The 24702-nt window shown below is 46.0% G+C and overlaps 2 protein-coding genes and 1 non-coding gene across 8 annotated transcripts in view; 2 read left to right on the top strand and 1 right to left on the bottom strand.

Moving 5' to 3' along the window:
- Window positions 1-13218: 13218 nt before the first annotated feature.
- On the top strand, window positions 13219-15467 carry ANKRD40CL. The gene is made up of 4 exons (XR_005364493.1): window positions 13219-13350; window positions 13992-14090; window positions 14363-14500; window positions 15088-15467. It is a non-coding gene; the product is annotated as an ANKRD40 C-terminal like (transcript).
- A 2850-nt stretch (window positions 15468-18317) lies between these two features.
- LOC119876588 (putative ANKRD40 C-terminal-like protein) lies at window positions 18318-20342 on the top strand. Its single transcript, XM_038546035.1, has 3 exons — window positions 18318-18329; window positions 18405-18581; window positions 19423-20342. Exons 1-3 carry the CDS (start codon window positions 18318-18320, stop codon window positions 19564-19566), a joined length of 333 nt encoding a protein of 110 aa, XP_038401963.1. The 3' UTR covers window positions 19567-20342.
- A 2581-nt stretch (window positions 20343-22923) lies between these two features.
- Window positions 22924-24702, bottom strand: part of LUC7L3 (LUC7 like 3 pre-mRNA splicing factor) — a 30568-nt gene continuing 28789 nt past the window's right edge. For 3 of the 6 annotated variants that reach the window (XR_005364488.1, XR_005364491.1, XM_038547692.1), the window contains one exon: window positions 22924-23461. The gene's annotated coding sequence lies outside the window, so the exon portion shown is untranslated. The remainder of the gene's footprint in view (window positions 23462-24702) is intronic. The other 3 variants (XR_005364489.1, XR_005364492.1, XM_038547693.1) reach the window with 1 other exon arrangement.

Here is a 24702-nt window from a genome sequence, read left to right as displayed (position 1 = left end):
CCAAATACCCATGGGGGGTGGGGCAGGAATCCCAGGAGGGGCGGGAGGCAGGGTTCCCCTACGGAAGCTCAGTAAGGCCAGACTCCCAGATCTCTGCCGACAGAGCTTGGCTACTCAACCTGGGCTCATCCCACCAATAACTTTGTCACTGATTGAGGGTCATGGAGAAGATGGGACCATTGAGATGTCACTCTTCGGGTGTTGGGGCACCAAGGCGCAGGGGAGGCTGCCATTCTCATTAGTCCTTCCCTGTGTGTCTCCTCCTGGCCTTCTTGGGTTCATGCCCAAATGGTGAGCCTCGTTCTCCAGCCTACCCTGTGACTCTATGGGCCACCCGTCATCCTTCCAGAAAATTCCTTTCAGGCTGTCATTAACTAGAGTTATTTTCTGTTGTTGTAACTGGGAACTCTGACTCGTCTACCCTCCCAAAAGGGGCTGAGCACCAACCCTCTGAAAACCTCCACTGTCACCCATCACCCTCGTCAACTCCACCCTACACATTACCAGGAGCACAAAAACTCCCCTGGAGTGCTGCAGGCCGTGAGTCACTCTGTACCTTACTCAGAGTACCCAGAAAGCAGGGGGAAAGGTGTGGCAGGCTGATATTTGGAAATATCAATCAGGCTTCTTTCCTGGTACATCATCCTGCCCTGCCCCACTACAAACAGTAGCAAGGATGTCTCCAGGGCAAGGCTGTTCCAGAAGTGGAGAGAAGCGAAAGGAGCTGGGTCTTGAACTTCAAAGCTGAGGTCCTTGCCATGCAAGAGCATGTTTCCTTCCCACCACTCCATCCCATTCTCTAGGCCGGAGACCCAACAGCATGGCTTGCCTGGGCAAAGAGGGCCTGAGGCAGCCCCCGCCCCCGTTTCCCACAGAAGTGGCTGAGAGAGGGTTCTGGGGCCAGAAGACGCCAGGAGTCTGCATGATACAATGACCAAGGAGGCTGATGGAGCACGGGGCTTCTTGGTGGATGCTGGCAGGTGTAGGCACCATCGGGGGTGGTGCACCAGCACGAACAGCTGCCAGCAAAGAAGGGCCAGTGGGGCCCAAGCCCATGTTACAGAGGCCAACAGAGTGACCAAGACCAGAGCGCTTCTCTGACTGACAGCACTAGTTGGAACCCTGGGGAGAGGGGGAAACAAGGAAATCCAGAATTCTTTAAGAAAACTTTTCCACATGGGGATCCCTGGATGGCTCAGTGGTTGACCGCCTGCCTTCAGCCCAGGGCCTGTTCCTGGAGTCCCGGGATCGAGTCCCGCGTGGGGCTCTCTGCATGGAGCCTGCTTCTCCCTCTGCCTGTGTCTCTGCCTCTCTCTGTGTGTGTCTCTCATGAATAAATAAATAAAATATTTTTAAAAAAGAAAGAAAACGTCTCTACAGCATGCAACATGAAAAACTGAGATGGGAGTCAGTCCGTTTTGGAGGGGCACCTGAGGGGGGCAGCCGGTTAAACCATCAACTCTTGGTCTGCGCCGGCTCAGGACAGGATCTCGGGGGGCGGGGGGGAGGCGGGGGGGGGGGGGGCTGGGATCAAGCCCCGCATGGGGCGCTGCCCTCAGTGGGGGGGGGGTTCCGCTGGAGATTCTCTCTCTCTCCCTCTGTCCCTCCCCCTGCTCGTGCAGGTTCTGTCTCTCTCAAATAAATAAATGTCTTTAAAAATAAAATAAAGCCAGTTACGGAAAATAAAAATGTCCACATATCCGACTGCAAAATTCCCTCCCTGCCCCCCTACAAAAGTACCCCACCTGAGGACCCCCCCATAGGCATTGCCCGAGGGAACAAGGGCTTATTTCAGGGGAGCTGCGGAGGCATTCCTGGCCCTCCGAAGCCTTGCTAGCAAACCTTGCATTTATTAGGCCCTGCTGTGCGCCAGGCACGGTGCTCAGCGGCGCACGCTTCTTTCCGAGCGAGGCCGGGCATCCTTCCGGCGCCCCGCGTGGGAAGCTGCTGGCGCCCAGGCCCGAGCGGAGGAGCCGCGGCGCGGGGCAGGTGTGCACGCGGCGGCTCCCGGCTCGCCCCGCCGGGAAAACTGCTCTGGGGCTTTAAACCCGAAGGTGTTGCTGGGAGCTGGGCGGCCTGGGAGGGACGAGGTGCGGCGCGCGGGGTCCAGGGGGGCCTCAGGCAGGCCCGGGGCGGCCCCTGCTGGACCAGACGAGCACAGCATCGGTGGCTCTGACCGCGCCCAGGGCGCCTGGCGGCGCGTGCGGGGGCGCAGGTGGGTTGCTGGGGGGGGGGGGGGGGGGGGCGGCCTGGACATCACTGGTTACCCCAGGGGGGCCCGTCTGCGGAGGAGCATCCTGTGAGGACAGACAGGAGGAGGCAAAGCCAGCTTCTCTGAGCGCTGACCTCCGCTCAGATGCACAGGCGCATGCAAACCAAGGTCACGACCTTGAATTCAACTCAGAATTGCATGGGACAAAGCAGATCTCTTGATCATGCGGAGGGGGACCCCAGAGGATGCACTGTGCACCCAGTAACCTAACATAAAGACCTATGTCCATCAAGAAAGGGAAAGCCAACCCACAGGATGGGAGAAAATATTTGCAAATCATCAATCTGATGAGGGACTCGTGTTCATGATGCGTGCAAAACTGCCCTACGACTGGACAATGAAAAGTCAACCCAATTTAAACGAGCGAAGAAAAAATAAATAAATAAAATGAGCAAAGGATTTGAATAGACGTTTCTCCAAAGAAGATGGACAATGGCCAAGAACAGGAAACGATGCTCATGTCATCAGGGAAATACAAAACCACAAAGAGGTCCGGCCACCACTTCACACCCACCAGAGCGGCTACAATTAAGACAGGTATGAACAGGTATGAGCCAAGATGTGGATCAGTTGGAACCCTTTTACATTGCTAGTAACATTGTCAAATGGTGCAGCCACTTGGAGAACAGACTGGTAAGTTCCTCGAAATGTCAAACATACCTTATAACCGGGCAATTCCATTGCTGGTATATTAACTCAAGAGAGATTTTTTTTTTTTTTTTTTTTTTTTTGAGAGAGAGAGAGTGCAAGACAATGAGTGGATGGGAGACAGGAAGAGGGAGAGAGAGAGAATCTTGAGGGGGATCCATGCCGAGCACCCAGCCAGATGCAGGGCTCCATCTCACAACCCTGAGATCATGACTTGAGATGAAATCAAAAGTCCTCGCCTGACTGAGCCACTGAAGTAACTCCCCAATTTTTTAAAATTAACACAACAAATCACATGGGCATCTGGGTGGCTCAGTCGGTTGAGCGCCAGCTCTCGATTTTGTCTCAGGTCATGATCTTCGGGGTTGTGAGATGAAGCCCCGAGTCTGACTGCGTGCTCCACCTGGGGCCTGCTTAGGATTCTCTCTCCCCCTCTCCCTTTGCCCTTCCCTCAGCCTCATTTGCACACTCACTAAATAAATAAATAAATAAATAAATAAATAAATAAATAAATAAATAAATAAATTTTAAAAATCAAAATAAAATAAACATGTCCACACAAAAACTTGCACCGGAATGTTTACAGCAGCAGTATTCATAATAGCTGAAACCTAACAGGGGTTGATGGTATAGTGGTGAGCATAGCTGCCTTCCATAATAGCCCCAAAGTGGAGACAACCCGATGTCCATCAACTGATGAATAAAATGTGTAACATCGCCACCCAGTGCAAAATTATTCAGCAACAAAAGGAGTGAAGTGCTGATACATTCTATAATATGAACTCTGAAAATATTATGCTAAGTGAAAGAAGCCAGACACAAAAGGCCACATATTACATGATTCCACTTCAAATGTCCAGAATAGGCACGCCCATGGAGACACAAAGTAGATTAGTGGTGGCCAGGGGCTGGGAGAGCCAGGAGCGACGACTAATGGGTACTGGATCTCTTCTTGTGGGATGGAAATGTTCTGAAATAAGACTCTGGTGATGGTTGTCCAACCTTGGAAATATACCAAAAAGCCCTGAATCGTACACCTTTAAGTGGGTAAATTTTATGGTATGTGAATTATGTTTTAATAAAGCTGCTATTAAAAAACATAAACGCGGTGCCTGGGTGTCTGGGTCGGTTAAGCATCTACCTTCAGCTTAGGTCATGATCTCAAGGTCCTGGGATTGAGCCCCTCACTGGGCTCCCTGCTCAGCAGGGAGTCTGCTTCTCCCTCTCCCTCTGTGCACTCACTCTCTCTGTCTCTCTCTCATCTCTGCCCCTCTCCCTCTCTGTCCCTCGGTGCACTCACTCTCTCTCTCAAGTAAATAAATAAATCTTTAAAAAATAAAAATAGACCAAAAAATATACAAAGAAAAACTGTAGAAAATGCATGGAAAAATTGACAAATGGAAACACCTCTTAGTCCTTAACAGATCAGATATTTAAGAAACAATGAAAAGAATCATGTTTCTCAGAAGTTACAAGGGCCGCCCATCCATTTATTTATTTATTTATTTATTTATTTATTTATAATCTCTACACCCAATGTGGGGCTCAAACTCCTGACCCTGAGATCAAGAGTCACCCACTCTTCCGACTGAGCCAGCCAGGTGCCCCTCATCCAGTCCTTTATTCAACAAATTTATATTGAGCACCAATCATGTGCCAGGTATCATTCAAAGCCCTGGAGATACAGCTGTGGGGAACAGTGCAGGGGGTTCACTTATGTTCTAGAGGTAACATAATATTTATAAACATTTACAAAAATTGACTTAGGATGTGAAGGAAATCTCCATCAATTCCAAAAGAAATAGTACAGGCTGGTGATTTTTTATCACCACAATTGAGCACATAAGAAATAAATGAAGTAAAATAAAATCCTCCAACTGCTTAGAAACATTAATGCTCTCTCATAAACAACCTTATGTTCAAAGAGAACATGAAGACCCCATTGCAGAGCACTTGAAAAATGAGTTTATGCATGAAACAGACACATACATATCTACAGGATAACAGTTTTTCCAAGTACACTGTGAGAGTCTGAGCCAAAGGGGGGCTCCTCGTGATCACTGCTGTTATTTAACATTTTCCTGGAAGGAATGATCAATACTATTCTACAAGAGAACAAAATAAAAAGGGCCGTTGCTCACAAACAGCATCAGACTGGCAAAGATCGGAAAGATGAATTCCCATTGCTGCCAAGCACGGAGTGAAGCGAGCTCCAGCTGTCGTGTAAAAGGCATGGATTGGTAAAGTGTGTCCTGGCTTCAGTTCAGCAATCCTACTTCTGGAAAGTTTCCTGTAGGAAACATGAGTGTTCAGGTGGACCTCTTGCAAGGTCAGCATTGTGGACAAATCAGCGAAAACATTCCACAGCCACATTCTGGAATACTCTGAGACAGCCAGGAAAAGAAGGAGGTCTATAAATGGGTTGTTCTCTGGCAGGGGGCAATTTTGCCCCCAAGGGGACATTGGTAACACTTGGAAACCTTTATTATTATCATCATATGGTGGAGGATGGGCAGAGGCCAGGGTAGGCATCTGGTGGGCAGAGGCCAGGGATGCTGCTCATCCTACAGAGCACAGCACTGCTCCCAAGTACTGATCTGACCCTCCATATCCATGGTGCCAAAGTTGAGAAACCCTGGTATAAAGTAACAGGGAGAAATACCAACAAGGAATTGTGTATTTTTTTTAAAAGTTCAGAACCACATTTACATCATGATCCCATATTTTTTCTAAATATATTTATGCAGGTATGCACATAGAAAAAATACTGGAAAATTCATCCCAAACTGCACATTCATTCACAATTCTTTCATTCATTCAACCAACACTGGGGACCAGGAATGGGGTGGGTGGGTTCCAGGCACCAGTCTGTTGCATGACCTGGGTACACATCAGGGAATAAAGCAGGGAAAATGTCTTCATGGGAACCCCGGGGTTCCTGGGAGGTGCCTGGGAGAACTGAATTTTCCTCTTTCCAGACTTTTGAGGTCTTGACCTTTTTTTTTTTTTTTTTTAAACCAGAAGCATTATATTATCTTGTAAACAAAAAACAACAAATACTATAGCAAACAACACACACACACAGATGCTGAGGGGAGGACACGAATGGGGCAGGGGGCTGGGTAGGTGCAGGAACACAAGTCAAAGCAGCAGGTGGACCGGGCAGGTGTTGGGACTCTCACTCCCAGCTTTTCCTGCTGCCTCTCCAAACCTCCTGGGGTGAAGGAGACCCCCACAACCCAAGAGAAATGCAGCAGGGGCAGCAGCTTGGGGAGTAGCCTGCAGAGGGCCCGGGCTACTCTTACCTGCTTAAACACTGTCCTGTGGTGGCACCTGATAGAGAGTCCTGCCACCCCAACAAGTTAAGCTCTTGGACTGGCTCTTGTTCCTTTCATCCTAAATTCAAATCCTCATATCCTGCAACCACCCTGGGGACTTCGCTCTTTCACCCAACCTGGTGGTCCAAGCACTACTCAGTGGTTAAATAGCCCACATGTCTGTCCAATGGAAAGCCAGCATCTTTCTCCAGGGAGCCATCTTGTTGATTCCAAGACCAAAGGAAAAGTATATATGGCCAAAGTAGTGCCCCTTCTCCCCAAGAGGAAGACAAAACAAAACAGCTGATGGAAGGTGGGGCCTGCAGGTAAAGGGTCTTTGGAAACAAACCCATCCTTGGACAACAAAGGCCCCTGTGCCTTCCTGCACCCTAGTGGGTATTCAAGGGCTTCATCTGAATTGGCTCAGGGCCACCAGAACTCCAGCCAGCAGTGACAATATACAGCAACAGATATGGAAAGTATTTTTGCATATTATATCCTTGAATTGTCCTCATAACTAGAACAGGTGGAATCATTATCAACGCCCATTGTATAGATGAAGAAACTGAGGCTCAAGGAGAAGTTAATCATCTATGGCCCCCCAACTCATAAGTAACAATGACTTCTCTTCCCACCCTCTCCTGGGCCCTCCTTTCCCAGTGCCCACATCCTTTGTACAGAACCAAAATGCCTTTTTAGCTGGATCACCAATCCTAGAAGCTAGCATGGATTTTTCCTCATTGATTTGACAGATACTTATGAGGGCCTACTAAGGGCCGAGTACTACTTAGTGGGTCCACAGCCTTATCTCCCAGGAGCAGGCATGTCCTGGAGTGAGCAGCCAAGGTCCTCCTGCCTGGGTGCTGGATTGGTAAGCACAGAAGGTGGGCTTGGGGGTCCCTGGGTGGCGCAGCGGTTTGACGCCTGCCTTTGGCCCAGGGCGCGATCCTGGAGACCCCGGATCGAATCCCACGTCGGGCTCCCGGTGCATGGAGCCTGCTTCTCCCTCTGCCTGTGTCTCTGCCTCTCTCTCTCTCTCTCTCTCTCTATCATAAATAAATAAAAATTAAAAAAAAATAAAAAAATAAAAAAAGAAGGTGGGCTTGGTTTCAGCCTCCTGCTCCCTTGCAGCCTCATGTCTATTCAGGTCCAGTGGTGGCACAACACCCCCGGGTCTTCTGGGGTTACCAGGAGCTCCCCACTGTCTTCTCCAGTGCACACAGGTGTGTGGGTGGGGGAGGCTCCATGAGCCTCCTTCTGGACCACCTTCCTTGATACCATACATTGAAAAATCTTTCTTCTTTTTTTTCAAAGGAATATACACAAGTAATTAAAATAGTAATAATAAAACAGCTTGCAAAGGAGGATCCCCAGCCTCAGGGAACCAGAATCTTTTACAATGGTCAGTATCCCTGCCTGACCTTTGCCTCTCCCCGCCACCCCCCAAGGAGTCATTATCTTTATTGTATGGGGAAGTTTAGAAGCCGCCCTTTGCTCTAGAGAGAGACACTGTCTCGAACTTCCAAGATTGTTCACTATACAAATATCCTTGAAAAAGTCCAAAGACAGCCAATGCCTATGCTCTATCTACTCACTGCATGCAAGAGACCTGTGAAGAATCTCCCAGCAATTAGAAAGTCCTACTAAATGATAAAGTCTAAACAATAGAAGAATGCAAAACGTGGCAAGATCTCAAGCTCCCACACTCCAGACCACTCTCCCCCTGCCCTAATCAGTCCAGGGCTGGGCAGCAGACAATTAGGCTGCCCCTACTTGCACCCCGGGTCCAGTGAAGTGTTCATTTGAACTAACCAGTCCGAGGGACACCTGGGTGGCTCAGTGGTTGAGCGTCTGCCTTTGGCTCAGGTCATGATCCCAGGGTCCTGGGATCGAGTTCCGAATCAGATTCTCTACAGGGAGCCTGCTTCTCCCTCTGCCTGTGTCTCTGCCTCTCTCTCTGTATCTCTCATGAATAGATCAATAAAATCTTAAAAAGAACACAAACAACTAGCCAGTCCTAAATCTGCTTGGCCATTCTTCCCACGTAATAAAGTCTCTTGTCGACATTTCTCCCTTACTACCTCTGTCCCCCTGAGCCTGGTGCTTCTCTGTGTGCCACACCACGGCCCCTTCTTCTTGGGAACACTAACACTTGTTTCAGTGTTAGTGGTCCCCTAATCTCTTGGCCTCACCTCAATAATCATAAAACCCACATTCTAACACTCCATCTCTTACTCTCTGATTGGCAAAAATAACAAAGCTCGACAGCACCCTATGAGACCATGGGGAAGCAAGCGCTCTTATATGTGGCTGGTGGGAATGAGAAAGGGTCAGTATTAATGGAGGACAATGTGGTCATGTCTAACAAAAGTACATAGGCATTTACTCTTTGACCTTCCAGTCCTGCTTCTAGGAATCTACCCAGACAATATGCCCTCAACAGTAAAAAATACATAGGCAGATTACTAATTAAGGCATTGTCTGTAATTACAAAATATTGGAAATACGCTCAACACCTGTATGTAGGCAATTCATTGAATAGACTACAAAATACCCACACAGAGAAAGGAGATCTTTATGAACTGATATAAAATGATTTCCAGGGGCATCCGGCCAGCTCAGTCAAAAGAGCACGCAACTCTTGATCTCGGGGTTGTGAATCCAAGCCCCATATTGGGTGTAGAGATTACTTAAGAATAAAATCTTTAAAAATAAGGGTGTGTGAGTGGCTCAGTGGTGAGCATCTGCCTTGGGTTCGGGGCATGATTCAGGGTTCTGGGATCGAGTCCTGCAACAGGTTCCCTGCAGGGAGCCTGCTTCTCCCTCTGCCTATGTCTCTGATGCTGTGTGTCTCATGAATAAATAAATAACATTTTTTTAATCTTTAAAAATAAATAATTTCCAGATGGATTGTGAACAAAAAGCAAGGTAGAAAGCATATACGTAGTACCTTTGCTGTAAGAAAAAGAAATAGTAAGAAAATAGACATTCCTCTGGTTAATTCTGCCAAAAGAAACCTAGAAAAGATAGCTCAGAAACTAAGGAGATTAGTTTCCTACAGGAAATAGATGAGAGCAAAATGGAAGGGTTGGAAATGTTGGATGTCACTTCTATGAATATAAATTTCTGAATAGTTTTAACATTTTTTTTAAGATATGGGGTTGATCTCACGACACTGAGAGTCGTGAGATCAACCAAGAGTCAGTTGTTTAACTGACTGCACATCCTAGGTGCCCCGAACCATATTCATATTTTACATACTCAAAAAGCATCAATGGGGATTGGGATGAACTCTAAAACACACACACAAACAATGAACCTAATTTCAAATAAGTGGCACTGGGACTATTTCCCATGTACTGTAGGATTAGCAGAGGAGTAAATATATTTAAGGGGGCCAGGAGCCAGATTTCCCACTGTTGGGAAAAAGAGTTGTAATATGGAACTGAAGAAAGTGGGGGGAGGGAGACCTGTGGGTGGGATAGAGCTGGAAATATCAGTCCTAAAACTTGTATCTTCGATTTATAAACACAGAAATGGATACAGATGTCTGTGTATATGTGTGCATGAGTGGTTCCTGTTCTGTGCGCTCAAAGGCCCCCAAAGTATTCTTCTTGGCCTCCCTGCAGGAATGAGCACGCCTCTTCCTCCAACTAGAAGGAAACTGGCTCCTGGGAGAAGTGGTAGATTCCAGGCCTGGGGTGGGAACAGTACAAGTTGAACCCAGAATATCTTGGTGTGCCAGAAACAAAATAATGGCGATATGTCTCGGGATGTGGGAAACAGCTGGAGGCGCATACTGTATAAAGGTGGGATCATTTAAATATCAAAATAAATAACGAGAGGGACACCTGACTGGCTCAGTCAGCGGAGTGTGCAACTCTTGATCTCGGGGTTGTGAGTTCAAGCCCCATGTTCAGTCTAGAGATAACTTAAAAAAATAAAATCTTTTGGGGCACCTGGGTGGCTCAGTCAGTTAAGTGCCTGACTAGGTTTCAGCTCAGGTCATGATCTCAGGGTCGTGATATCAGCCCCGACCAGGCTCCACACCCAGCACTTAAGATTCTCTCTCTCTCCCTCTGTCCATCCTCCCTAAAAACAAACAAACAAACAAATAAAATCCTTTAAAACAAAAACCATTAAAAAAATCACAGAAAAATTTAAAAATGATAGTAATGGATCATAACCCAATGAATAAAATAAGAATCCATGAGTCCATGCTGATGATGGGTGAATGAATGAGAAGGAAATCCCTTCCTTACAGTAAGAATACCAAATATATATGTAGAAAGAATAATGGGATTAGGGGCATCTGGGTAGCTCAGTTGGTGAAGTGTCCGACTCTTGATATCAGCTGGGGTTGTGATCTCAGGGTCCTGAGAAGGCTCCACGTTCAGTGGGGAGTCTGCCTGAGATTCTCTCTCCCTGTCCATCTGTACCTCCTCCCGCTCACACGCACACATGCTCGTTCTCTCTCTCTCTCTCTCTCAAGATATATGAGTAAAATTTAAAAAAAGAATAATGGAATTAGAGAATCACCATTGTGCAATCATTACAAGTCACTACTGATTCAAGCCAAAATCTTCAATGAATTTTAAATACTAAGAGGTGAAAATTTGAAAAATTTGGTTTCACAATATCTTCCCATAACATACATATGAATTGCAAAGAGAAAAAAACAAACCCTGCAATGGGAAAGCCTGGCAGATATCTCCTCTCACAAGTAGTTGAAGTCACCATCCCCTCCAATGGGACAAACGAACATGTGCCCCCATGTGATGCACTAAGAAAGACCTGCCGGCGTTTCTACAGTATTCCCACCAAAGGGCTTGATTTGAATCTATCATGAGGAGGCATCAGACAAAACCAGCTGAGAGACAAATGACAAAAATACTGGCTTGGACTCTTCAAAAACAAAGGCTGAAGAACTTTTCTGGATTAAAGAAATGTGTGAGATGTAAATGCAGGGCATGATCCTGAATTGAATCCTGGACCGGGACACACACACACAAATGCTAGAAAGGATGTTGTGAGTTAATTGAGTATGGGCTGCAGTCTAGGTAATGACATTATATCCATGCTAGATTTCCTGATTTTGATCCTCGTATTTTTCTAAAGATTTTATTTATTTCTTTGAGAGAGAGAGCTTGAGAGCATGAGCAGGGGGAGGAGCAGAGAGAGAGGGAGAAGCAGACTCCCCACAGGGAGCCTGACTTGGGGCTCAAACCCAGGACCCTGAGATCATGACCTAAGCTGAAGGCAGATGCTTAACCAGCTAAGCCACCCAGGCACCCCTCATCCTTGTACCTTGATATGGAAGAGAATATCCTTGATATTAGGAAATATAGCCTCAAGTCTTTAGGGATAAAGGAGCATGATATCTACAACTTACTTTCAAATGATTGGGGGGGGGGAGGTGTGTTTGTGTGTGTGTGTATATTACATATACACATATACATGTATTCACATACTTAGAGAATATTTTTTTTTACTTAGAGAATATTAAAGCAAATGTGGCAAAATGTGAACCATTGATAAAAAGAGTATAGATTCTCACAACTTTTTTTTTAAAGATTTTATTTATTTATTCATGAGAGATACAGAGAGGCAGAGACATAGGCAGAGGGAGAAGCAGGCTCCCCATGGGGAACTCAGTGAGGGACTTGACCTCAGGACCTGAGCCATCATGGGGATCATGACCTGAGCCAAAGGCAGACACTCAACCACTGAGCCACCCAGGTGTCCCAATTCTTGCAATTCTTATGTCAGTTTGAAACTACGTAAAAATTACAAGCCACCCTCATACACAAAAAAGCTAATACATAAATAAAAGGGCCCACTAAGTGCCTATCATGAGTGCTTTTTCATGAATGAAAAAGATCCACCCCAAGGCCTGTGTGGTTGCCTCCCCATCAAGCAGTTTGTCTTCTTCTTAGCTAACTGACCCTGATGTTGAATGCCATTAGACTAGACTGGATTTTGGTTTTTGGTTTTTTAAATTTAATTTAGGGCAGCCTGGGTGGCTCAGCGGTTTAGTGCCGCCTTCAGCCCAGAGCATGATCCTGAAGACCCAGGATCAAGTGCCGCGTCGGGTTCCCTGCATGGAGCCTGCTTCTCCCTCTGCCTCTCTCTATCTCTCTCTGTATTTCATGAATAAATAAAATGTTTTAAAAATAAATAATTTAATTAATTTATTTGAAAGAGAGAGAGAGTAGGAAAAGGAGCAGAGGAAGAGGGACAAGCAGACTCCCCAATGAGCACGGAGCCCAACGTGGGGCTCGATCCAAGGATCCTGAGATCACGACCTGAGCCAAAACCGAGAGTCAGCTGCCCAACCGAATGAGCCACCCAGGTGCCCCACCATTAAACTGTTTAAACTAGAGCATGTAATATTTTGCTTGAAAACAGTTTTTTAAAAATTAATTGAAAGGGGAGTGCTTGGTTGCCTCAGTCAGTAGAGCATGTAACTCTCAACACTAGGGTTGTGGATTCGAGTCCCATATTGAATGTAGAGATAACTTAAAAAATTAAAATCTTGGGACGCCTGGGTGGCTCAGTGGTTGAGCGTCTGCCTTCTGCTCAGGGCGTGATCCTGGAGTCCCGGGATCGAGTCCCACGTCGGGCTCCCTGCATGGAGCCTGCTTCTCCCTCTGCCTGTGTCTCTGCCTCTCTGTGTGTGTCTCTCATGAATAAATAAATCTTTAAAAAAATTAAAATCTTTAAAAATGAATTAATTAGTTAAAATAAATTAGAAGGGGGAAAAAACCTCAAATGAGAAGAAAGTCAGTATCATAGAGTGATTCCATGAACGAATGAATCCATGAATGGGGAGTGAGTGAACGAGGGCAGAGCAGTAAGTGGGACCGGACGGAGCCCGCTGTCCAAGCCTGTTCATCTCCGGCCCCTCTGCCCCTCTAGGCCCTTTTTATGGCTGACCACACCCCGGCAGCCAGGCTGGCCAAAGTGCATGTTCCTCCCCGTTCTCGGGAGGTGAGGCCGGGCAGATCCCGACGGCTTCCTCCGCGGCTAGAGCCCCACCTTCCTCCATTCCCCACAGGAAGGGCGCTGGGAAGGCAGCGTCAGGCTGGTGACTGGGAGCCCGGGTGCCCGTCGGTGAGCATTTCCCTTTCTTGTATCTCTGCTCCCCCTCTGTCCCCTTGAGCAGTTGGACCAGATCGGTGGTTCTCGACTTGGGCCACACATTAAAATCAGCTGGGGATCTTTTAAGAATTTCAGAGCCCAGAAGGCTCCCCAGACCCACACTATGTTGGACTCTTCAGAGGGTGGAACCCAGGCCCCCATGGTTTTTAGGGCTTCCCGGGTGACTCCAAGGCTCCTGTCACTGGAGGGTTAAATGAAATGCGAGAGTCATCACCAGACCCATGGGTTCCTCTCCTCAACACCCCCTGGAGGCAGCAGCTCTTTCTCGGACTTTGCCCAGCTCCACACACCCTTCACCAAACCTTCTGCTCTGGCCCCCAGCCTTCTCCACTTTTTTTTTCCTATGATTTTATTTATTTATTCATGAGAGACACACAGAGAGGCAGAGACACAGGCAAAGAGAGAAGCAGACTCACGGCGGCGGGGGTGGGGGGCGGGGGGGGAGATCATGCCCTGAGCCAAAGGCAGACGCTGAGCCACCGGGTGCCCCCAAATTCACCATTTTTATGTTTAAAATAAAAGGATCTGGGATCATGGCCAAGGCAGTCTCCCAGGTATGGGCTGGGGTCTTCCTGCTTTCTTGTCACTCACAGCTGCTGAGGACGGGGTTGAGAGAAAAGGGAGAGAATTGGGGAGGATGGAGAGCCTGTTGGAGCCAAGAACCTAAGCGTTTGGCTTTTCTTCTCCCTGAGGTAGGATCTTGCTAACCTTTTCCATGGAGGGTGAACCCTGCCCGGGTCTAGCTGGGGGCCAGTGGCTGAGCTTCCTGGGGGGCACGTTCCCTTGGGTGAGCCCTATTAGCCTCCGGTGTCACCGGGTGGACACAGACCAAGGAGGGAGGAGGGAGCCATGAACTTCCCTTACACCATCCCGTGCCCCTGAGTCTTACTTGGCCCATCTATGAAATAGGCACCCCCTGCCCCATCTCACCAGGCCAGTTACAGACCACATTGTTTCACTGCAGACTGATGCACTGAGTTTCTGAAGGTGCTTCCTACATGGTTGGGAACTTGTGCATATATGTGAGAGGGGATACTGATCTGAGGGACAACAGAGCTGACCATGGCTGAACCCCAACAGGATGTGAGCGAGAAGCCAGCAGGTGAGTCTGGAAGTCCTGTCTCCCATGTGGTCCTCAAAGATTTGGGAGGGGCCTGAGGGAGGTACAGGGGGGATGCTGCAGCCTGTATGGCCAGTGGCCCTCCCCAGCTCTGCCACCGGTGAGGCCAGGAGCAGAGCAAGTGGACGGAGCATCCTTTAGGGGGAAGCACATATCAGTAGCTGTGATGAAGAGCAGTAGCAGCCAGTGGTTTCTGGCGCTCACTTCTCTGCTTCTTACAACCTCGCAAGGCAGAGGTTTATGAATCCCATTTTCCAGATCAGAGAACTGAAGCTCAGAGAGGTTAAGTAACCTGTCTAACAAGTCACTGCCACTGTGGCAGAGGAAAACTTCAAACCCGGATCCGCCTGACTTCAAAGGGGGGTCGTGCTTTCTAACCTCCACGAGACCCTGGCCACACACAGAGGATCCTAATCTGACAGGTTCATCAGAGAGGAACATGCTTTTACAGCAGGCCAGGCTGGGGGAGGTTCTGATACTCTGTGTGGGGTGAGTGGTGGAGGGGCAGGAAATGCATCATTTCAGATCGGGTACCAGAGGCTCGCTCTTCCTTTCTTTTTTTGTGAGAGACACAGAGAGGCAGAAACACAGGCAGAGGGAGAAGCAGGCTCCTCGAGGGGAGCCCGATGCAGGATTCAAACCCAGGACCCCAGGATCAAGACCTGAACGGAAGGCAGATGGTCAACCACTGAGCCTCTTAGAGCCCTGGGTGCCAGAGGCTCTGAAAGGCTTCCCAGGAGAGGGGCTCGTTCCGTGGCCCAGAATGCAGAGCACAGAGGAGACTGCAGATCCTGCTGCCCTGGGAGAGGCTGGGGAGAGACTGGGCAGTGGAGAGAGTACTTTCTGAGCATGGAGCAAGGCTGGCTTCTTGGGTCTGCAATCACAGCAGCTGTGCAGGGCTCCACATTTAGAAAAGGTCACACATTTGGGATTAAAAGCTCTGTGGTCACTGGCTTGACATTTTATTTATTTAAAAAAATATTTTATTTAAATTCAATTTGCCAACATAGAGTATAACACCCACTGCTCAACCCTTCAAGTGCCCTATGGCTTGACATTTTACATAATTTTATCTTGTCTATTTTGTAAGTGAAGCCAGCCAGGACGATGGAGCATGTGCTGGGGGAGTGGGAGCTGGGAGCCTTGACCCCTGCATGTGCATGCGCTTCCACTCCCCATCCCTACCAGAGTCCTCGTTCTGTTGTCCCCTTCAGCCCCTGGCAGGAACTCAAGTAAGGGTCCCAGTTGAGGCTGGAAAGGCAGGGCATGCTCCAAGGGTGACAGGCAGGATAAGAGGCAGGAGCCTCTCCCCAACCCCCAGCCAGATACAGATGGGTGCAGGTGGGGAGGTGGTGATTCCTGGGGGAGTCGCCCATCTGCCATGGGTTAGGGATGTGGCTTTGGGGAAGCTGTTTTGCACACCTTCCTTTTGCTCTGGGCCCCACTGGTGTAGCGGGCCTTGGTCACATCCATGTCCTGCCATCTACTCATGGGATAGGCTCAAGCAAGTTACTTTACCTCCTTTCAGCCTTAATTTTCTTATCTGAAATGGGAATGTCAACACCCCAAAGGATTTTTTTTTTTTTTTTTGAGGATAGTGAGGTTTCTATTTTTGGTTTTTTCCAAAATGCAAATATGATTATGACAGCCTCGGGCTGAGAACTATCTAAGGCTTGGTTGGTGTTTTAGAATAAAAACAAAAACCTCTCACCTGGTCTAGTGCTTTCCAATAACAGTATCACGTAAACCACGTAGATATTTAAAAATTTCCTTGTGACCACATTTTAAAAAGCCAAGACAGGTGAAAATAATTTTAATATAGCTACTTCCCTTAATACATCAAAATTATCATTTTCACATACAACCAGTATTAAAAAGTACACATTTCACTTCTTTTCCTGTCTTTAAAATTGTATTTAGGGACACCTGGGTGGCTCAGAGGTTAAGCATCTATCTGCCTTTAGCTCAGGGAGTGATTTGGAGTCCCAGAATGGAGTCCCATGTTGGGCTCCCTGCATGGACCCTGCCTTCTCCCTCTGCCTGTGTCTCTGCCTATCTCTCATGAATAAATAAATAAAATCTTTAAAAAAATAAAATTGTATTTAAAATTGTATTTTATGTATTTATCTCATTTCTTGTGGCTAGTGACTACTCAGTTGGACGGCCCAGGCCGCCCGGCCACAATCCCACGACCCTGTGGCAGCCTGCCCCACCTCACACCGGCCCTCCATGGTCTCTGCCCCACAGCCTTTCCTTCCTCAAAAGCTCCACTCCACCCACCCACAGGTTCCTGTTGCTGTTTCTAGCCCCAGGAATCTCATCTCTTCTTCTCCCCCTGGATCTAGTGAAGCCCAGCCCTCAGGGTGCTCTTCCTTGACCCCTTTCCATGCCTTCATGCTATATTGTGTCTCTGGCCTCATCATCCCCCGCAGTTGTAATGTCATGTTTACTTGAGGTCACTTGACCAGAATCTACCTCTCCTCTAGTTTTGCCAACTCTAGGATAGAGACCACTATGGGCTGTTGTAGTGGCAGCTCTAATCCTGTCCCCAGGACTTAGCACAGGGCCTGGTGCAGAGAGGGCTCCCTCATAGAGCAGGGCGGATGCAGTGAGAAGGGGAAAGGCCTGCCCCCCTGGTAAGCACTCTTCCCTTCCCTCTGGTTGAGAAGATGCCTTAGAAAGGGACTGCACCCGCTGGAGAATTGGGGACGCGAGGCACTCAGTGCCCAAAATATTTAAGTAGAAACTTGAGTTAAGCACACAGATTATAAATATTTCTTCCCCAGATTACATACCACTTAAAAATAGCATCTCAGCTCCTTTGCATGATTTGGGCCGTGATGAACGAAAATCACTCTTCAAGTCTGAACATAATTACTGCCCTTTTCGTGACTTGGCTTTTCCCTTGAGGAGGCGGGACAGGGGAGCAGGAAGTGGAGAAGGGGCATCATCCCAGCTTAACTGGCAGAGCTGGAGGAGAGCCAAACGCTGAGGGGCTGTGGTTTCTCAACGCTTTTTTTTTTTTTAAGATTTTATTTGAGAAAGCACAAGAGGCAGGAGGGGCAGAGAAAGCAGCAGACCCCCCCACTAAGCAGGGAACCCAGCGAGGAGCATGATCCCAGGATGAGATCATGATTTGAGCTGAAAACAGCAGGTGCTTAACCGACTGAACCACACAGATGCCCCCAATGCTTTCTTTTTCTCTTTCCCAGGTGAATATAAACAAGGTTTGGATCCACAGCTGCCTACCGATCCAGGGGATGGCAGACCTGAGAACACCTGCGTAGGTGAGGACTCAGCCCCAAGACCATGTGGCAAAGCCAAACGCATTCCTTGGGTTCTTCTGCCTTCAAACAATGCTTCTCCTTCTTGGGACAGTGAGTGTGAAGATTCACTCAACACCACTGTCCGCCTCCCAACAAAAGATGGTGCAATTATCCTGTTTCTCAGACCCTATCTGTCACCTTGAAGTCCCAGGAATGTGTGTGTGTGTGGGGTGCAATAGGAATCACACAGAATCCTCTGCACCTCAACACAACTGCTTCTCTAGGATACAGAGCCCGAGGTCTCAACATTTCCTTGAAGCTTTCCAAACAACCGAGTTCAAACACCTACCATGTACATTATTGAATATTTTCAATACTATCCCGCCTTCAAACTGCAAGCTTTTTGGTGAGCATAATGGACGTCCACCCCAGAGCTTGCCCAACACCCCAAGAAAAGCCTCAGATAATTTGAAGTTTATATATACCAATCAAAGCTGCAAAGCTGCACGTCTACTCATTATTCAGTTCTTGGGATGACCTATGCGGTAAGAATGGATGAGGTCAACTGAAAGGCTTTAAATTGGTATTTTCTTTTGCAAATGAATTTGCAGGTGATCTAGGAGCTGGTGCTGAAAGTCAGAATTCAGAGTCCCAGAGAAAATGACTTCATTGAAGTTGAACTGAACCGAGAAGAGCTGAGTTACCAGAATCTACTAAAAACCAGTTGCTGTGAACTGGGGATTGAACCAGAGCAAGTGAAGACCATCAGAAAGCTACCAAACACACTGCTCAGGAAGGTAGGGTTTGCAAGTCTCTCAATGCAGACTGGGTTCTAAATGGGCAAAATTCATGTTTTGTGAAGCTAATCATTTAGCCTTTGCATTTCTAATGCAAAAACAAATTCAAGACACTGGGAAACTCTGGCTGCAAGAGAGCCAAACATGGTAGCTATGAAATTCTCAATCCGGTGTTTTTACCGATTTGCACACCTGAATTATAAGCCCTTTAAAAGGGTCTGAATTATAACCAATGCCCAAATTGAAGACTCAGTTCAATGCATATGGCCCCTTCCACCTCTGCAAACCTGGCTGGTTGACAGTAAATGGCATGGTCCCCGGGAAGGAAAAAAGACTAACTTACTACCTTTATTTGCTTACAACAGTTCAGCCTTTGTAATCTCATGAAACAAAGTTGTTTTGCATCTTTATCGATATTTCAGATTCAAAATATAGATCTCTATTTTTAATTTCAGAAGGAAAAAAAATTTCATTTCTCTGGACACTTTATTTAAAAAGCTTTCAGAATGCTTTTAACAATTCTCATTGATGCCATGGCTAATAGTATTTTCATTGTAAAGGAACAGCAGGATGATTGTATTTTCCAGATTTTTTTTTAATGCCCTTTTCTTTAGCAGTATCAATCTGCTATATAGTCCCCTTAGAAACCTACAATACAGACCAAAAAAAGAACAAAAACAAAAACTTCTCAACTGCTACCTCAGTTTACCACAAATAGAGAAACCGATACAGTAATATCCCGAGTTTAGGCAAGAATCCCAAAATGCTGGCCATTATTTTTAACCTTAATAATTTCACATGCTACTTATAAACCACCATATAATTTCTTTTACATGTTAAGGACAAAGACATTCTAAGACTACGGGACTTTCAGGAAATAGAACTCATTTTAATGAAAAATGGAAGCTCTGAATTAGAAGAATACACACCATCCCTGATAGAGAAGCCCTGCTACAACAGCAATGCTGCAAAACTAACCTATTAGAAAAATTCTGGAAATGAAACACTGGAATCCATGTTTTGTAAATAACCAAGTGGGAATGCATGTACCGGTTTGCTAACTTCATCTGTATACTTTGGAAAATTGTTCCCTTGATTCAGACTTCTCTGGGCAGGGAGAAATTTCAAAGTGCTTTGACAGAGCTTTTTTTTTTTTTTTTTTTAACTGTATAGTATGATACTTATCCCAAGTTTATTTTGTAGAGTTGTACCTCAATCCTGATCAGGCATAGGTATTTACTACTAAGGTTCAGTCAGGATGAATAGCTGAGGTCTGTTCGTGTGAACTGCCCCAGGGCAGGGTAAGCTGATAGAGCTGGGAAAGCCAAGACCCCCTCGTTCAATCGGTGCTCCACTTTAAAAAGATTTTTAGTAATCTCTACACCCAATGTGGGGCTCAAACTCACAACCTTGAGATCCATTCACCGGATCCTCCCACCTTGAGCCAGCCAGGCAACACCCCTCCCAGCCCCCACTGGTGCTCCATTTTTAAAAGCATGTCACACCACCGGGGCACCTGGGTGCTACAGTCAGTTAAGTGTCCAACTCTTGGTTTTAGCTGAGGTCAGGTCAGGGTCCTGGGATTGAGCCCCATGTTGGGCTCTAGGCTGTGTGGAGTCTTAAGATTCTCCTCTACATCTGTCCCTCCCAATCTCACTCTAAAATAAAAAATATCTTAAGGAAAAAATTTAAAAAGCATGTCCCACATATCACATAATTTCCTTACACTTTTAAACTTGCCTATAAAATAGCAGGACTTAATATGACTTGAGTTACCACTGAGGCCATTTTTAACATAACTTGTAGAACAGCCAAGATACAGCTCACAGCACTAAACTCTGCTAATCAGATAAAGAAAACAAAGTTGGTACCCTTACCAACAACTAGCTCAAAGCTAGACTCCTCCTACCATAATACCTAGAATCCTTCTGGGTCCACTAGCCCAAACTTCTAGTTAAGAACTGCTGGAATTGGGGCAGCCCAGGTGGCTCAGCGGTTTAGCGCCGCCTTCTGCCCAGGGTGTGATCCTAGAGACCCGGGATCGAGTCCTACATCGGGCTCCCTGCACGGAGCCTGCTTCTTTCTCTGCCTCTCTCTCATGAATAAATAAAAATCTTAAAAAAACAAAAAACTGCTGGAATAGGGGGCACCTGGGTGGCTCAGTTGGTTAAGCATCTGATTTCGGCTCAGGTCATGATCTTGGTGCCCAGTGGTGGGCTCCCTGCTCAGCGGGGGTTCTGCTTGTCCCTCTCCCTGTGCCCCTTGTTGCTCATTCTCTCTCGAATAAACAAAATATTAAAAGAAAAAAAACTGCTGGTACTTTGGAGGCACTCAGCTAGCTGCTTGACCCCATTTACCCACTTAACACAGACCATAGAGTCACTTGTCTTCAGTTATTATTCCTGGACTCTTAATTCTCATGGAACTGAGCAATAAAATACCAGCGCCCCTTCTGGGGAAGCAATGTCGTCTCCCTCAGCAAGCACATTAATAGGTCACCATGGCCTCCTCTCCAAATTCTCAATACCTCAGCTTTGATGAAGTGTGGGGGACACACCAACACTACACTAACACCCAACTAAGTAAGGCTTTATTTATTTATTTTTTTAAGTAAGGCTTTAAAAAGCATGGGTACAGGGACACTTGGGTGACTCAGCAGTTGAGCATCTGTTTTTGGCCCAGGGCGTGATCCTGGAGTTCCAGGATTGAGTCCCACAATGGGCTCCCTACATGGTGCCTGCTTCTCCCTCTGCCTCATGAATAAACAAAATCTTTTACACACACACACACACACACACACACACAGAATACCTGAATGTGCAATTTGCTTAATACCCGTGGACCTCTTTGGGTGGGAGCATCTCAGCTTGAAATATAAGCTCATCACCAAAGGCACAGGTTTTCAAAAGACAATATATCCCCTAATGCAAGCCCATTTCACATAAGTGCCTTTCCACTGCCACAGGACGATGGACGGGATCAACCCCCAAGTGCCACTTCCCTAAGGTACCTGAGTAAGGAAAATTTGGGCAGGAGCTCAGGATTGACTGTTAGTGGGCCCAAATCACCCTTTGTGGGGAAGTAAGATTTTAGGTGGCGTTTTTAGGTGAACACGGTAGAATAAATTTGAAAAAAATGACTGTTGGGAGGAAAGCTTACACTATGTGGATAGCAGAACCTAATGTTGCCTCATGGTTAATTACCGCAATTCAACAGGGGCAGCAATTTATCACCAGGCTGTTGAGCAAATTCAATATCCACTCAAACACAGTTTGCACAACAAAAATTATAAAAACTTATATCCTGTAACAAACATAAATGGTCTTAAGGCTGAAGATTAAAATTTGAGACTTCAAGAGTAACTTTCATTGTAATTTATACTTCATGCAGAGATTGTGGAAACTAATTTCTGAAGGTACAATTCCACTGCCTACAATTCCACTGGACTTTCACAACAATGTCATTTTAAGATTTTTAAGTCATTGAAATCAATCAGGTACTATAATGCTTATCCTAAAAGATTCCAGAACACATGCAGGTTAAAACATGGAATGATCTAGAATTCTCCTGTCATTCACAATCTACGTTCATTTACAATGTGTCGTCTGGTAGTGCCCCCTTCCATCCCTCAGAGCAGAAGTCCTTCCTGTACAGCTCACAGGCCTGACAGATGCCACCATGAGAAGGTGGCAGTGTTCCTCTTTTGCTCACCAATCTATCCAAGGTATCAGAATAGTACCTGGCACATCAGCACTTGGGGATACACAGAATGAACCTAGGGCTAGGCCCTAAACTCCCACTAGGGGATTAAAGGCTGGCTGGGAGGCCACAGTTGGGGGTAAGAGGTCCACTCCTGATGCAGGTGAATTTTATGCACCCGCAGATACATTTCTACTTTCAATGACTTCCCTTTTAAAGTGTGAACATCTAACACTTCACAGTACCCCTCATTAAGAGAACAAGGCCAAAATGGAACTGCCCCTCTTATCTGACAATCTAATTTGAACAGGAGAAGGCTGTCCTGACCATGGGCCAGGAGTACTGTTCTTCTCACTCAGTAGTTCCCTTTCTGGAAGGGCGTGAATTTGCAAGAAACGTACAGCAGAACAAAAGCAGTAGCTCCCCCGCTGACACCCAAATGAAAATTATGTAAAGACAAAAATAACTGATGACAAAGAAAATACACTTAGGTTCAGCTTCTAGCTTTTAAAGAACTACAATTAAGGTCCTAAATCTGGTGCTCAAGAAGCCGAACCTTTTACACACCTGCCAGTCATGAAAAGAGGATAAATTTCATTAAATATGCTTACATATTTTATTAGTCACTACCTACTCCAAGACCTTTTCCCATTTTAATTTAAATTTTATTAAGAAATATCATACATATACAAAAGCACATAAACATACAGTTTAAAAAAGAAACCGCCCACCCAGCTTTAGCAACAAAGCATCATTAGCAGTTCCTCTGAAGGCTGTTGTTCCTTGCTCTCCATGGTCTCCTCTCCCTCCGATAGAACAGGTTAACACTGAATTTCATGTTAATCATTTCCTTGCTTTGCTTTTATTTACCATAGATTTAACTTAACAGCTTGGTGTTGACTTTCTCAGAAACGGAACCATAGTGGATGTACTCTTCTGCACCTTGCTTTCCCGACCACGGAGATTCATCCGTGTTCACACGTGTAGCCATAGCTCAGTTCAACTTCTGTGCAATTCCACTGTAGGAACAAGCCACGGAATCTATCCAGTGGACTGAAGGACAGGTGGGGTCTTCCCAGTTTGTTTTTGTTTTCCTTTTCTTCCTATTACAAACAATGTTGTTATGACATTTTCACATCCATGTCCTGACACATATGTCTCAGTTTCTCTAGGGTATATATCTAGGAGTGGAATAGCCACAAGAGAAGTTAGGGCATGGCCACTTATGCCAAACTACTTCCCAAAGCTGTTGTTCCTAAACATTCTTAACCTGTTGACAACTGGGCTACTTGGGAGGGCTGAGGGGAAGAAACAGATCAACTATGACTCTCAAACTGCATTTTTAAAGTAGGAAATTTAAAAATCTGATACAACAATGAAAAACATTTATTTCTTTGCTTTGGTTTACTTGAAATGTACTTTAAAAAACTACATGTTAAAACTTAAAAGGGCGGTCTCCTAGATCTCAAATATCTTTAAATATACGGAGTGAAAACAGCAAGATTTAAAACAGAAGGTGTACTTCATATATTAAAAAAAGGTCTATACATATATGCTTACATCCCCCACCACCCACCTCCCTCCAGAAAGAGTAATTGTTAACAGCAGTAGCTCTTGGAGAGGAAGAACAGGGACAAGAAGACGGAGAGATCACTTAACACTTCTACTGTTGTTTTTCTGAACCATGTGCAACCATGTACAAGCATTACAATACAAAATTATTTAAAAGTAGTCACCTGGGGTTCTTTCATAACAACTAAAAATCAGTCTGAACTCACACTTGAAAACCAGCCCTGAACGAAGTCTCATCCCACAAAAAAATATACACAATAAATTCTGAAGTGTTTTCCTTTTGTTTCATGCACTTTAGAATGTTTAAAAATATTCACATAGCCCATCTAAAATGCATTTTTAAAAGCACAGAAAGGATGCAAGTTCAAAATATCCCACCCTAAATTGTTCCGTTGTAACAGCTCTAAAAACTTTAATCAGAAGGTGCCTAACAACCTGTATGTAGTCAAACAAAGTTTTCTCAGACCTCGAAAATAGGGTGGTTTGAAGAAACCAGACAGATTGCCTGCAGGTGTAATGTTATAAGGAGAGGAGATAAATATCTAAGTTGAAACATGACTAGTTCATTCTAACCTCAAGAAGGCAAGAAATGGGTTTTAACCCAGTATGAAAACTACAGCTGACCCTTGAACAACATGATTTTGAACTGCATAGGTCCACTCCTATGGGTCCCCCCCACACACACACAGCCCAATACTGTAAATGTATTATTCTCTCTTCCTTATGATTTTCTTAACACTTTTTCTCTAGCTTACTTTACTGTAATCATACAATATGTAAACACCCTAACCTCCCTGGACACTGTTCCAGGGTTAACTGTAAATATACTGCCATCTGTTTCAAGAAAAAA

This window comes from Canis lupus, chromosome 9, assembly GCF_011100685.1.
Source record: "Canis lupus familiaris isolate Mischka breed German Shepherd chromosome 9, alternate assembly UU_Cfam_GSD_1.0, whole genome shotgun sequence".
Classification (NCBI taxonomy): domain Eukaryota; kingdom Metazoa; phylum Chordata; class Mammalia; order Carnivora; family Canidae; genus Canis; species Canis lupus.
Note: the sequence above shows the minus strand (reverse complement) of the source record. Positions and strands in the feature narration are given on the sequence as shown.

What these genes read in the sequence shown, in the direction of transcription:
- LOC119876588 (XM_038546035.1), top strand. An exon ending in CAAACACACTGCTCAGGAAG is followed by an intron (nt 18,582 to 19,422) that starts GTAGGGTTTGCA and finishes TTACATGTTAAG; the next exon opens with GACAAAGACATTCTAAGACT.